Genomic DNA, 13,607 nt, shown 5'->3' on the forward strand with positions numbered 1-13,607 from the left:
ATATGTGTTCTGCATATACTTGGCTGCTGTGTTGCAAGTTACTGAACACACACTATAGCAATGATTACTGTCACACTATAGAGCTATTTAACACTGTTACTGAACACACACTATAGCAATGATTACTGTCACAATATAGAGCTATTTAACACTGTTACTGAACACACACACTATAGCAATGATTACTGTCACAATATAGAGCTATTTAACACTGTTACTGAACACACACACTATAGCAATGATTACTGTCACAATATAGAGCTATTTAACACTGTTACTGAACACACACTATAGCAATGATTACTGTCACACTATAGAGCTATTTAACACTGTTACTGAACACACACTATAGCAATGATTACTGTCACAATACAGAGCAATTTAATTTAGGTAACCAAATTGACCCCAATAGTAGATCTTTACACTCTCAATAGTTCAATTGTTGTTAAGCATCTGCTTAATTTCCAAAAAAACTACACAATTAGAGAATGTAGAAGATTGCTACTTTTGATCCTTTGATTATATAATGCTGATTGTAGCATAGTGGTTAGTGACTGAGCTTTGTTAACATGAGTGCCCGGGATCGTTTCCCACCAATTTCAAAGAATGTTTGTTGCTTCGTGCCAATTTTCACAGAATGTTTGTCCTTTTACCTACCAAACAATACTATTTTCACCTCTAGTCGATTATTTATTCAGCGTTTGAGCCACAGACCACCATTTGAGGCCATCTAGTCTCTCAGACCCATTTGAGCCACTGACCACCATTGTGAGAGTCTATTAATGTGAAATGGTGGTCCGTGGCTCAAACATGTTATCACTTTTGAAGTTACTTGTTGTGTTTAGATATGTAAATACTACTCTTTAAAGCCGTGTTTCGGTAGTCGAGTGGGTACTGTCGACGGTTAGTAAACATTGAGGCCGGGCATAGTTGTTTATAAACCTTCGACACTAACCATTCGGCTACTGAAACACTGTTTTACAGTTTCGTACAAACATCATATATAAACATCATAACAAGTAACTTCAAGTGATAGACGTTTGAACACACAAACAACAACAGCGTTAAGTATTAAATAACATTTAATCACTTACTTGCTCCGAAGACGGACCCGCGATGGTGACGTGGCACGTTCCAAACAAACACTGACCAAACCTACCTCCACGCGTCTCTTCCGTATTTGAGGGCGGCGGCACTTCCTTCCGGTGTGAGGCCACGCCCGCGAGATTTAACCGCGAATCTATTGTAGTCCTCTTACGTTACATCCGGGTCCCTTGGTCCCATCCGCTTCTAATGCAAAATAGCTACATATGAACGCGTGAATCTTTTTTTTTTTTTTTACAATAACGTTATTTGTCAGAAAGGAAGCCATTGAGGGTTAAAATGGGTCTTAATGCTTCCAACTCATATAACTGTCACCAGCGACGTAGAGTCTGTGGGGGCCACGGGGCCATGGCCCCCATGAAGAATCCTAGGGCCCCTTTCGGCCCCCATGAAGATTTTCGTGGACATTTTACATTTACATTACATATTTTCTGGGAATTCCGAACATTTTGGACCTCTCCGCCGGCAATCTGAGAATCCCATCGTCAAATATTCGGGAAAACAGCGCCTCCCCTGTTGTTCCTCAGGCAACAGTCTGTCTTGAGAGACACCGGCCGTCCAAGAGGTGTTAAAAAGTGCTAATCTGTTTCTTTTGTAGTTGTTCTTGAGGCGTGACATAAAGGGCGCGTTCGGAAATACCACACCGGAGCACACTCGCCTATTAGTTTGCATTACACAGTGGGCTCAGTGCGCTATTTCCGAACGCGCCCATCTCCCTCTCTCTCTCTCTCTCTCTCCCTCTCTCTCTCTCTCTCTCTCTCTCTCTCTCTCTCTCTCTCTCTCTCTCTCTCTCTCTCTCATAATAAAAAATAATATATTCCTGAAAGTCCTCACCTTGGCTTGGACATTGGCCTATAGAAGCTGCTTTAAAAGTACCAGCGAAAACAACTTATTTTTTTCCGCGCTGCGGCGGGGGGGGGGGGGGGGGGGGGGGCTGCGGGGAGGCGGGGGGGGCATGAGGATTGATCAAACTCTTCGGCTCTGACTGTCACCAACAACACTTTTAATGATATTACATGAAGCAGACAGCCCTGTGATGAAACCTTTAGCATTACACTGTGGTTAATAGGTTTTTATTCACAATGGAATGTTATTGTACTCTTAATATATCATGGTGTAGCACAGCACAGTAGATTCATATTTCAATCGATCTGGGATGTTAAAATTGTGCAAAACTCTGTTCAATGAATGGCCTCTTCTGCTACATTAAACATTACTAAACATTAAACGTTACTTATACCTGTTATTGAGACTCCTATAGAGCATGTTGACATGGATAGCTTGGTTAGTAGTATCTCTGTTAGTTAATGCAGTTTGATTGATTAAATTAATAGCCTATTTTATTAGACAAAAATGTAGAACAGTAGTGTCATAGAGTGGAAAATGCCATTTGGTTTAATGTCACAGAATGCAGTGCCACGTAGAGCAGCATGATAAATGGTTAACTTTATAGTGTGTTCAAAAATGGCAGATCTGCAAGTTCAGTGTCTTGAATGAGATGTGCTGTGAGTTTGCATATCTGCTATTGTCCAGCATAGGACCGTTGCACAGTGAAGTATAAACAAGGCTTTAGGATTTATACGTCGTTTTTAGAATATAATAGAATATTCACTCCAGTGAATAGCATTTATCCATTTAGATAACTTTTTGATGTTATTTAATTACTTATTTTTACACAGAAACATAATGTGTGTCTTTACAATAACTGTAATGTAATAATAATACTAATAATGTAATGTAATAATTATTAATTAAATAACCTTATTTTATTCTGAAGGCAACCGGATGTCTTAAATTAGCTAGCTCTCAGACAGGAAGTTCTAAATTAGCTCAAAAGACGGAGCCGCTATATGGCCGTTTTTCGCCCAATGAGTGTTGTCTTGCTTCTATATTTCTGTGGGCTGCTTCCTCAAGTTCCCCTGAGAAGCAGAACTGAACTGGGTCGACAAATGCACAGTCTGCACAAAATAAATCATTCATGGCAGAGGTTGTCTAAATGACAGGTTTTAGGTCCCTGTTGGGCCGAGGCCCAGGGGACCAAAGGTCAGCCAGACCATATCCTAGCCTAGGTCACTTCACTTTCTTTATAACAAAGTAGGGTTCAGGTAGGGATGCCAAGTTGCCAACCTATGGCTACTTATATGGAAACAAAAAGTCATGTCCCAGTCCCTTATTGAATTGATATAAATAGGACAGTGTCTCATATCAATCAAAGGGACATGGGACATGTGTCTCATCCCAGGGACATCCCCCCTTATTTTGGGGAACCAATCAATAACACATTATTACAAGTTCAAACAACTCATATACAGTATAAATCCTCTGGACTTATAGTAACTGGACCTCAGTTGTATCTGTACTTGGGCCGCTTTTTTCTGTCTACACTAAATCATTTTGCCAAAAATAGCTACAAGCTCACAACAAGTCACAATGTGACACGTAGATCTGCTAATTTGGGGTATTGTATTGTTGCCCTCACAATACGGTGCTGGGGACCAAGTCAATTTACAAGTATCTTTTTCTATAGAGCGTACTGCACCCCGCTGTATACAGCCCCCTTATGGGTGAACTATAAAAAAGAGAGTCTGCGCAAGCTAAAGGTGGCTTATAATGATGCCCTCAGGATTCTCCTGAAGAAGCCTAGGGATGGCAGTGCTAGTCAGCTCTTCTGCGACTCTGGTCTAACCACCTTCCAGGCTCTCTTGAGAAACCTCATGTTCAGCTTTAAAAGCAGACTTGATGGGTCACATAATAACGTGATTAAGGTGTTGACTAATCCTAGGTTTAGCACTGTTAGATACCGCTCTTTGATGTGGAAACATTGGTATGAGTGCCTCCTATAGATTTTTTATTATTATTATTTTTTACGAGAGTTTTATGAACCAATGTATTTATTTGTAACTGTTTTGTATGTTTTTAATTGTTGTTTGTCATCTACTGGCTACGGCTGTCAATAAAGTTTCATTCATTATAGGCGCCCCTTATAAATAAGGGGAACCTGACTAAATAATAATGTTAATTATAATATTTAAATGTGCTCTGCTCTACAAATGTAAACAAAATAGAAAAAGAGAGAAGGAAAAAAGCATTCTCAGAGTTATGCAACCATTCATCTATTTATTAGTCCAACTCACATGTAGGTTTGAGTCCTCTTCTATCATATATACCTCATATAACTATGGCTGTCCTGCCATGTATACATGTATCATTTGACACAAAGATAATGTGACATACTGTAATTTTGTCAAATGTATCAGTAGGCTAGTATCCTACCCTCTTAGTAGCCTGCATGGTTGAGTAGATTCTGATTGTCTTTTAGGGCGCTTTCACACCGGACATGTTTGGTTCGTTTAAAACGAACCATGGTCCGCTTACCCCTTTGGTTCGGTTGGTGTGAACGTGCATACGAACTCTGGTGCGGATCAAAGAAACGAACCATGGTCCGCTAAAAAAGGCCGAACTCGGTTCGCTTCCAAACGAACCACGGTGCGCTTCGTTACTGGTGTGAATGCATTCGGACTTTATAGAGGACCAAATACAGGACGATAGGCAAAATAGCCGTCGGGCGTCGGCAGTTGTGAGGCTGCATTAATAATTATAGTTATAAAAGCATGTATTTTTTTACGGGGATCATATGACAGCTGACAGTCTGATTTTAATAGTAGACGCATACAGTATATGTCGAGGCGCAGCGCAGCATACGAGGTTCACATGCGCAAAATGTACAAGTTATCGACATGGAATGGTGTACGCCACTGTATGGCACACGATGTAAGCTTGTAGATCTGTTTATTTTAAGCATGCGCTGGCCGCCGCCACGCAAAGTTATGACAAAGCATGCGAATCTGCGATGCATGAATCTTCATGCGAGTTTCTCTTTCAACTCGTGTCCCCTCCTTTTTTTGTGTGTGTGTGTGTGTGTGGGCGCGTGGGCGCGCACGCACATGAGGGGACTGGGGGAGAGACCCATATATTTATATGGGAGAGACGCAGAGACAGAGAAATATTTAAAATCATCCATGTCGCGCAGGCCGCAGGTATCGAGAAAAAGCCAATGTTAAATAAGCTATACACAGGTGGTCCCAAATGATTAATTGATTACATCACTATAGCAAAAGACGTAAAACTAGTTCAACTCAATTAGCTGCAGCGGAGCTGTTCTGACTTGAAGCTCAATAACCAACTGACCAAACCATAAGATGACATGGAAATGCCCGCCGCGGCGCCGATTTGATGCGCAGAAATAACATGGGTGAAGGTGCACACATGGAAGAAAAGTCCTTTTTATCGGGGATACCTTGTAGTAGGCTATACGTCTCCGTGAATTTATGCATCAGCATTCAGCAGCAAGCACATTATTGTTCAAACACCTGCTCCTCTGTTCATCTGTTGCTCTTATTTGGCTAATAAAATAATTAATAAGAATGAATGCAATAGCAAGTTGTTGCTGCCTGTCATGTTGCTGTTCTCTTCTCTCTCTGTGTGACTGAAGGTTGCCCCAAAAATTGTAGACAGTGATTTCCCCTCATGTTCTTTTCCCCCTCACTATTTGGTTCGCTTAACATGTCCACGTGTCATTTGTTTACATATTTGGTACGCTTTACAAAGTCCAGTGTGAACACCAAACGGACCAAAATCAAAATGCAAATATTTGGTCCTTGGTCCTTGATCCGGACCTTCTAAGCGAACTTTGGGTGTGAAAGCGCCCTTAGTTTCACTTCTAAATTATTAATCCATTAATTAAATTATCTAATGTAATCCTGGGTGCTACACTCCCTTGACAACCTGGGGAGAGCAACGGACTGACCTCATGCTTCCTTCTATGCATGAGGTGTCCAGCATTTTCTTTTCACCTGACAAGGGGAAGTTGATCCCCAGTTGGAGTAGTGCATGAAGGAACACGTTATTCCAACCAGGTTCCTTTCCCGTCCATCAGGCGGCGCCCCGGCTGGTCAGGGGGAGGCAGTATAGAGACCAGGATTACTGCATGTTTTTGTGAGGGTACCTACCCTATACGCCTATAGGGGTCACGTGGAGAACATGCAAACTCTACACAGAAAGGCCCTTTTGCCAACCCTACCCACGGTATGGGCACTGATGACGCAGAGGAGAGAACACGCCCCCAGCACCCACAACGTCCCCAGCGGGAATTGAACCCAGGACCTTATAGCTGTGAGGCGACAGCGCCACCAAATGTGCCACAGTGCCCTCACTTCTACATTTTGCGTTAAGGAAGAGTAGTGGAGCCCACATTACCAATAATTATGAAATGTTAAGTCTGATTTGTGCCACCGCAAAAATATATATATCGAAGCTCATAACCCATGTGTTCTAAGCTTGTAGACACAACACAATTGATTGTCATATGATGTATTCACAATATATTTGACTTTAGGTAGGTCAGAGGCCTAGTCAAAGGCCAGAGTTTACAAAAGTGTTGTCTTTATGTACAAACAATAGCCCATATTATACAAATGGTAAGAGACAGACTTTCTATGGCACAGCTGGAAATGTCGCAAGCTTGTCCAGCAATGACAGAATAAACAGATACACAGTATGTTCACTGGAAAGTAAATCAGACACACTGACAATGTGTAAAGTGATGGCAATGCTTTCGTAGAATTTTTTTTAATGTCCAGGCTTATTGTTCCATTCAGCAGGGACAGAAAAACATATTGATTAGCCTAATAATGGGTGTTAAGCTTAATTTATAGCCTACTTAAGCACCATAGTGTCATTTGATATCACACAACACTTCGTCGCTGAAGTCTAAATTGGCTAGAGAGAGGTTGTGTTGTGACTTTTGCCAACCATTTGGTATCACAATCACATTGGATGTAGAAAATACAGACAGGGCCGTACTAGGATACTCATACATTGGGCAATAGATTAGAAAAATATCTCTCAAAACAGAACCATAACACACAAGTCAACTGAACAGTTAAAAAAAATGACAATAGAAAAATGTCAACACAGAGGTTTACCAAGCACTGGGACATCCCAATTGATTCAACAATATAGGATACATTTTTAAAGAAATATGTTGATTCCCTATCAATATATCAATTTACTGTGAAACCTTCAAAAAGTGTAATGTACAGAGGCAATGGTTGGGTATTTTGAAAAATTTGAGGTAGCTTTGCCTTCAAATACAAGAATATTCAAATAAATCAAAAGTCCTGATTTAAATCTAAATGTAATAACCATACACAAACACTATGTTCATGACTACCGTTACACAATACACACTTTCTTTGACAGTAGCCAGCTAGTTGGGATTTAGGGCAATAATAGCATTGTAGTGCATATTTTCTACCACAAGATGGCAGGAGAAGCCAACTTAAACGAGGGACCTAACATTCAATATCATGTTGCTGATCAGACTACAATCTAGGCCAGGGGTTAAAAAATAATGTGGAACCGAAAACGAGTTTCAAGTACTTTTAAAGGGGGTTATGTGAGAGAGAGTCTGACTCTTTGTTATTGATGATCATAAGAGAGTTGTGTGTGTGTGTGTGTGTGTTCTGTTCTTGCAGTCATTACCTCCTATAAAGCAACATGTGTATAAGTGGTGAAAGGTGAGGGCACAGGACATATAAGAGAGAGGACTTGTGTTAGTCTATCTACTGTATGGGATATTTGGTTATGTTGACCATGACAACTTATCATGGAGACCTTGGAGTCATTGTGGCGTCTGTAATCTGCTCTGCGTGATGTTTAGGTAGGAGATAATTTCTGACTTCATAATATGGACCATATCACACACAGACTTTCTGTCTGGCTTGAGTATCCAAAAGACGCACACACTAACCAAAGAAAACATCATAGGTGCAGAGTAGAAAATAACAAACATCAATTGGAAAAATCTGACTTTTGATTTCGATTTATCTTATTACTCCCACGGAGGGGGGAGGGGCAGGGGTTAAGTGTCTTGCTCAGGGACACTTCGACACTTCGACCGGGGCCAGGAGGCAAACCTGTGAGCTACAGCCGTCCTTACTTTCACACTTTTATTAAATGCTCCAAAACCAGCTTTATTCCATAAAGGTTTTGACTGTTCAAATATCTTCAGAACCCAATGAAACCCATGAGGTTATAATCTGATGGAAAGTCGACACATTAACAGTGCTGGAATAAAGCTGGGTTTGTCTTTGGATATAGTGTGCTAGTGTGCTAGTCCGAGTTTTCTAATTGACGATCTGAGACCTCATCCTCTTCCTCCACACCGTTTCATTGTTTCTGTACCCCTCCCCATTTTGAGGCTAAGAATTAAGTGTTTCTTTGCTGATGCACACATGTTTGATTTTTAATCAAAGCAGGATATACAGTAGCATCTATGTTGTCATTCAATCAGTCGCTCATCTAGAGAGCTCACTCACACTCAACACGCTCACTCTCTTTTATTTCTGAGCTCAGAGCACACTTTTGACACAGATTTAACCCCTTCACACAAAACACCATCTCTCTCTCCACTCTGCCCCCTGTTGTTTGGCCCATCCATCCCTTTCAGTTATTCCCCCGTCTTTTCTCGTCCTCTTTCGTTTTCTTAGTTTCTTCCTCATCCTCTTCTCCTTCGTCATCCCCTGCTTCGATCTGCCTGGCAGTCTCTGGCATGCAGGAAACCTTCTCTGATGCATCACTGGCAGCTGTCTCTTGGTGGTCTGAAGAAACAAGGACTGGTCTTAAAAGCATATATTATCGGCCACAGCGTTCACAAGTTAACCTCTCTGGGAGAAACCGTTTTCTATATTGTTGTGCTGAATATCTGAGCATCCAGGTATCAGAAAAGATGGAAGGAATTCCGTAATCATGCTAATTCAGTTTGTGAAACTCATTTAAAACCCGACTACAAAATTGTTGGTAAGTCAATGTGAAAATTAGACCTGGGATGATACAATTATGAAGATTTAATGTTTTCATCAGAAACACACATACTGTATTGCTGTGTTGTATTGTCTATAATTTGTCTCCTTGTATCAGAGTCTTGATTATAAAATTGTTCAGTGTTGAAAGAACAGATGAACAGAAATCAAAGATCGCAGAAAATCAGACCATAAACCTGTTTTACCAGTGTTCTAAGAATGGATTTATAGGTAGAGGCTGCCATCTGGGCTGACAGAGCAGTGATTCTGGATGAAAAATTGCACTGAGCTCACAATACTATAGGGAGATTGGGCATCCTCAGCTCGGGTGGATAAAACAAGTAGGTGATTTTGTTATGAAAGAAAGAAAGAAAGAAAGAAAGAAAGAAAGAAAGAAAGAAATATAGCGATAAGGTGGGACCAAGAAAGAAGACAATACGCAATAAGATCAATATGCACAAATAAGACTCATGGGCTGAGTTGTCGGTACCCGGTACACACAACCTCGCAGGGCGAGAGTTTTGGGCATGTCATTATCCATTACTACAGTGTGTTCGCTGTTCATGCTTTCACGTACAAAGTTCTCTTCAACTGGAATTTCAGATAATGGTCCATACATTGTGTGTAGAACGTTTCACGCAAATTGCTCAAAAAACCAGGCAGAAATCACGTATAAGCATTCTTCAAACTGCTCAAAATGGCGGAAAACTGAGGGCGGAGCTTTACTTGTCAAAGTGACAGATGTGTTCCCCATGAGTCAAGGAACATGTGGAAACAAGTGCCAAACGAGGCATGAGTTATGACTGTTCAAAGGTTTCATTTTCAAAATATTGCTTTAGCGCCCCCCTTTGGCCAATTGGAGTAAGACTGCTTTCAGTGCTATTTGGCATGACCCTCTACCATACTGTAAAATGTCATAAGCATATGACGCTGCATGTATGTATTAGGGGCAGAAGAAGAATTTTCACAAAACTGCAATTTTCATCGGCTCATAAAAAGTGAATTTTCTTTCACTCAAAATAATGTACTATTATTTGTTGTCCGTATAGGTCCAAAGTTCACGTGTAGACGTTTTCATACATTTTGATCAAAGATTTTGGGGGAGATATATTTTAACGGTATTTCATATAATTCAAAATGGAGGGTGATCTAAAGGTCAGAGGTCAAAAGTCAGAGCACGGAAGTTGTTTGCCATGAGGAGACGCATATGTGTATCGAATTATTGCAGATGGTCAAATGGTTCATGAGCTATGCGCATTCAAAGTTTGCATTTTCAATTGAGTGCTATAGCGCCACCCTTTGGCCAATGGTCATGGGCTTTGCATAGTCACCGTTTGGCATGGCCCTCTACCAGATTCCCGCGTTTTGCAAAAAACTACTGCACGGTTCAGGCAGAACTGCTATTTTTGGCGTAAGAAGAAGAAGGAAAAAAACACAAAGACAATAAGTGACCAAAGTCACTTCGTGACTTCTTGGTCCCTTAAAGAAAGAAAGAAAGAAAGAAAGAAAGAAAGGGATTTTTCACTACAGATTTCACTTGCAGGGGCATTTTCCTGCTCAGACCCCTGCAGTGTTAAGGCTCAGAACTTGGCCCAAACAAACAACATTCAGAAATGCACAATGTGCACAAGCTTTCTATTCTGTATTAAAAAAGGAGAGAAGCTGAAACAGACATCCTGTGCAAAAAACATCCTGAAATCCAGAGTACCAGACAGAAAGCAGTCTAAAAAGCCTGATTTATAATTCATCATATGACGGGTGTATAAATTAAGCTCTTGTTCTCCACAGACGGCTTCCAAGCCTGTTTCAATTGGCAGAGGTGCTGGTGTTTAGATACAACGCCTCCCTGTTTGTGTCAGCGTGCCCTTTGGACTTGGGCAACATGGGAGTATGACATCAGGGAAGCCTGTCTCTCAATGCAAAGAGCTTAATCTGAACTCGTGCCAGGCCTGTGGAGGAGCTTATGTTACTCTGACGCACAAGTCTTAACCACACAGATGACTGTATTTTAAAGCAAAGTTAGCAGTTATTACAACAAGCATTATGGTCGCGGAAGCATATCAAAGCAGCTTCAGCTAATTTAGTTTTTAATATTATTTGCTAGTGAATTGGTAAAGCACGCGAAGTGTGTTTGCACAACAAATGCCAGCTAGGCAATATTTTAACACATACCCAAGCCATATTTATTCACAAAGATAATTGCATTTTATCAGCACTTTCCTTTAATTAAGTTTTGTCCATGTTTGACAATCTGCAGCGAGGTTACTCAGTTCAGCACTTTAGCCTAGCTTGGCTGATTGATCAGCTAGTAGCTGTATTATTCAGTCCCAGGGTTGATGGCGCTTCACCCTCTCTGTCCATTTATGACTCCCCTAATCAAAGTAAAATAATGGCTGGGTCAGGCGGCAAGGGAGAGCTCTTGAAATTGAGGCTCACACAAGACAGATAAGCCCTGCAGTTCTCATTAATGGCCCAGCGGATGTCACTATGTCTCCTCCTGCTGGCTACACACTGCACTTGATTCAAGCAATGTGGTTTTGGCCAAAACCATTCACTTAAATGGTGAACATAAATACTTTATGTTTTCAATCGCTAGTTTAAAGTATTTTTTCATGATATGCGTTTAATAAATTATGGTCCCATTATTATCTTTAAATAATAAAGTAGGGTATGCTTCTACTGGTTCTACTGAGTAAAGACCTGCCCGTCGCTTCCCTTCCAGCCAATAGCATACGTTTCCGGTGCGGTGCTTTTCGGGACCAGAAGTTCCAAGATGGTGGATTTGAATTAGCTGAAAAAGTAGCTTCAAAACAGGTTTATAGAAACCAATGAGTTACGTGACAGCTCCCTGTGTCCATATTTTGTCACGGGCCATGGGTATGTGACAAAGAATGTTATTAAGTAATTAAGTGTCATCAGTGTAGGCCGGTGTAGGTAGTGTGTGGCTGCAGAGAGTACTCTAGTCCACTGTTTCCCAAATAGTGGGTCGGGAACCATTTAAATGGGTCCTTTAAGTAGTTTCCTACATTTTGTTTTTAATGATTATTTCAACATTTTCAAAAAACATTCCCAAAAAAGCATATCTTTTCATGTATCAATAACAAAATCAAATGAGTTCTTTCAGTAATGTCAATGAAGAAAAAAAATAAAAGAAATTCCATTAATTAGAAAATAGCTGATCTAGAATATCTGAGCTCATAGATCTGCTATTTTCACTAGTTTGTGTACAGGGCGATATATCCAGTTTCTCTTTTGGGTCACGGGCTAAACAGTTTGGGGACCACTGCTCTAGTCCCTGTTGACAGAGAGATTCCCTCTCACCAGCAGCTTTGGTGGGAGTCGTGTCCTCCCTCTCCTCACTCTGCCAGTGGTCCTCATACTCCTCCCCTTCATAAGGGTCTTCCAAGGGAGGGTAGACACCTAGCTTCTGCATTTGTGCTTCAGCCATCTTCTGCACAGCTGCACACACACGCACGCACGCACACACACACACACACGCATGCATGCATACACCCACAGGTGCGTACATACATACACAGTACAAAAGACACACAAGGAACACGAACACAGGGACAGACACAGGGAAAAGAGGGATTGGTCGTTTTCTTTTGTTTCACCACGCATCAACACTGTCATTGTTTAGCTACCGAGTTTCAAAAGGGTGTTTGAATGCATGCCAGGCAGACAGACACACACACACACACACACACACACACGCACACACCTCCACCTTAACGGACAGCCGCGGACAGAAGAACCTGCGTTTTACGTCATTTACGAGTTTTTAGACAGCTGGTGGATGGAAAAGAAGCTCCACCTCCACGGCTGACTGACGCGACGGACAGATTCCCGGAAACGCTCTCCTCCGCAGCAGTCAGCCGCAGGGGTGGAGCTTCCAACCACCATCTAAAAACTCGGAAATGACGTAAAACGCAGCTTCTTCTGTCCGCGGCTGTGCGCTAAGGTCTGCCCAGACACACACACACACACACACACATGCAGGCAGGCACTATGCCAAGCACTTAGAAGAGCAGATAGACACGCAGAGATGGGTAGCTTACTGTAACACCATATTTTCACTATGATCTTTACAGGCGTGCGCGATGGCTCTGTAGAAGCGTCACACAGTCATTTTCTATCCCTTCTCTTGTCCCAGTTTCCCCCATCTGCTTGTTTCTATCACCTCTTTATCTCCCATTGTCTCGCTCCATTTAGCCCTCTGTCTAAACACTGCTGACTCACAATGTCCACCCTCTCTCAATCGCTCTCTCCCTCCCGTCCTCCGCCCCCTTCTCTCTCTTTCTCTCTCTCTCTCTCTCTTTCTGATCTTTCATATTCCCTCTTCTCTCCGTCTATGCGTCTCGGTCACCTTGGTCTCTACCCATGCCCTGGCTGGCACGCACTCAAGCACACGCGCTCGCATACACACACACACACACACACACACACACACACACACACACACACACACACACACACACACACACACACACACACACACACACACACACACACACACACACACACACACACACACACACACACACACACACACACACACACAAGCAGGTTGCTGCCTGTGTTGCTGTGGTGGCCTGTTTGTGGAGGCCAAAGGTACTGTAGGTTACGTGATTAGAAATC

At 41.8% G+C, this 13,607-nt stretch overlaps 1 protein-coding gene and 1 long non-coding RNA gene across 3 annotated transcripts in view; one reads left to right on the plus strand and one right to left on the minus strand.

The window, feature by feature from the left end:
* The first annotated feature begins 4,250 nt into the window (after positions 1–4,250).
* Positions 4,251–8,115, plus strand: LOC310869356. The gene is made up of 2 exons (XR_014570150.1): positions 4,251–4,414; positions 5,808–8,115. It is a non-coding gene; the product is annotated as an uncharacterized lncRNA (long non-coding RNA).
* ppp1r1b (protein phosphatase 1, regulatory (inhibitor) subunit 1B) overlaps positions 6,700–13,607 on the minus strand; it is a 30,801-nt gene continuing 23,893 nt past the window's right edge. The window contains exons 4-5 of one of the 2 annotated variants that reach the window (XM_083780045.1): positions 12,288–12,425; positions 6,700–8,765 (exon numbers count right to left, since the gene is read on the minus strand). In XM_083780045.1, coding sequence (XP_083636171.1) covers positions 8,611–8,765; positions 12,288–12,425 — 293 coding nt within the window. In that variant the 3' untranslated portion in view covers positions 6,700–8,610. The remainder of the gene's footprint in view (positions 8,766–12,287; positions 12,426–13,607) is intronic. The other variant, XM_083780046.1, reaches the window with a different exon arrangement.

Source organism: Protomyctophum parallelum, assembly GCF_964188405.1.
Source record: "Protomyctophum parallelum genome assembly, chromosome: 13".
NCBI lineage: Eukaryota > Metazoa > Chordata > Actinopteri > Myctophiformes > Myctophidae > Protomyctophum > Protomyctophum parallelum.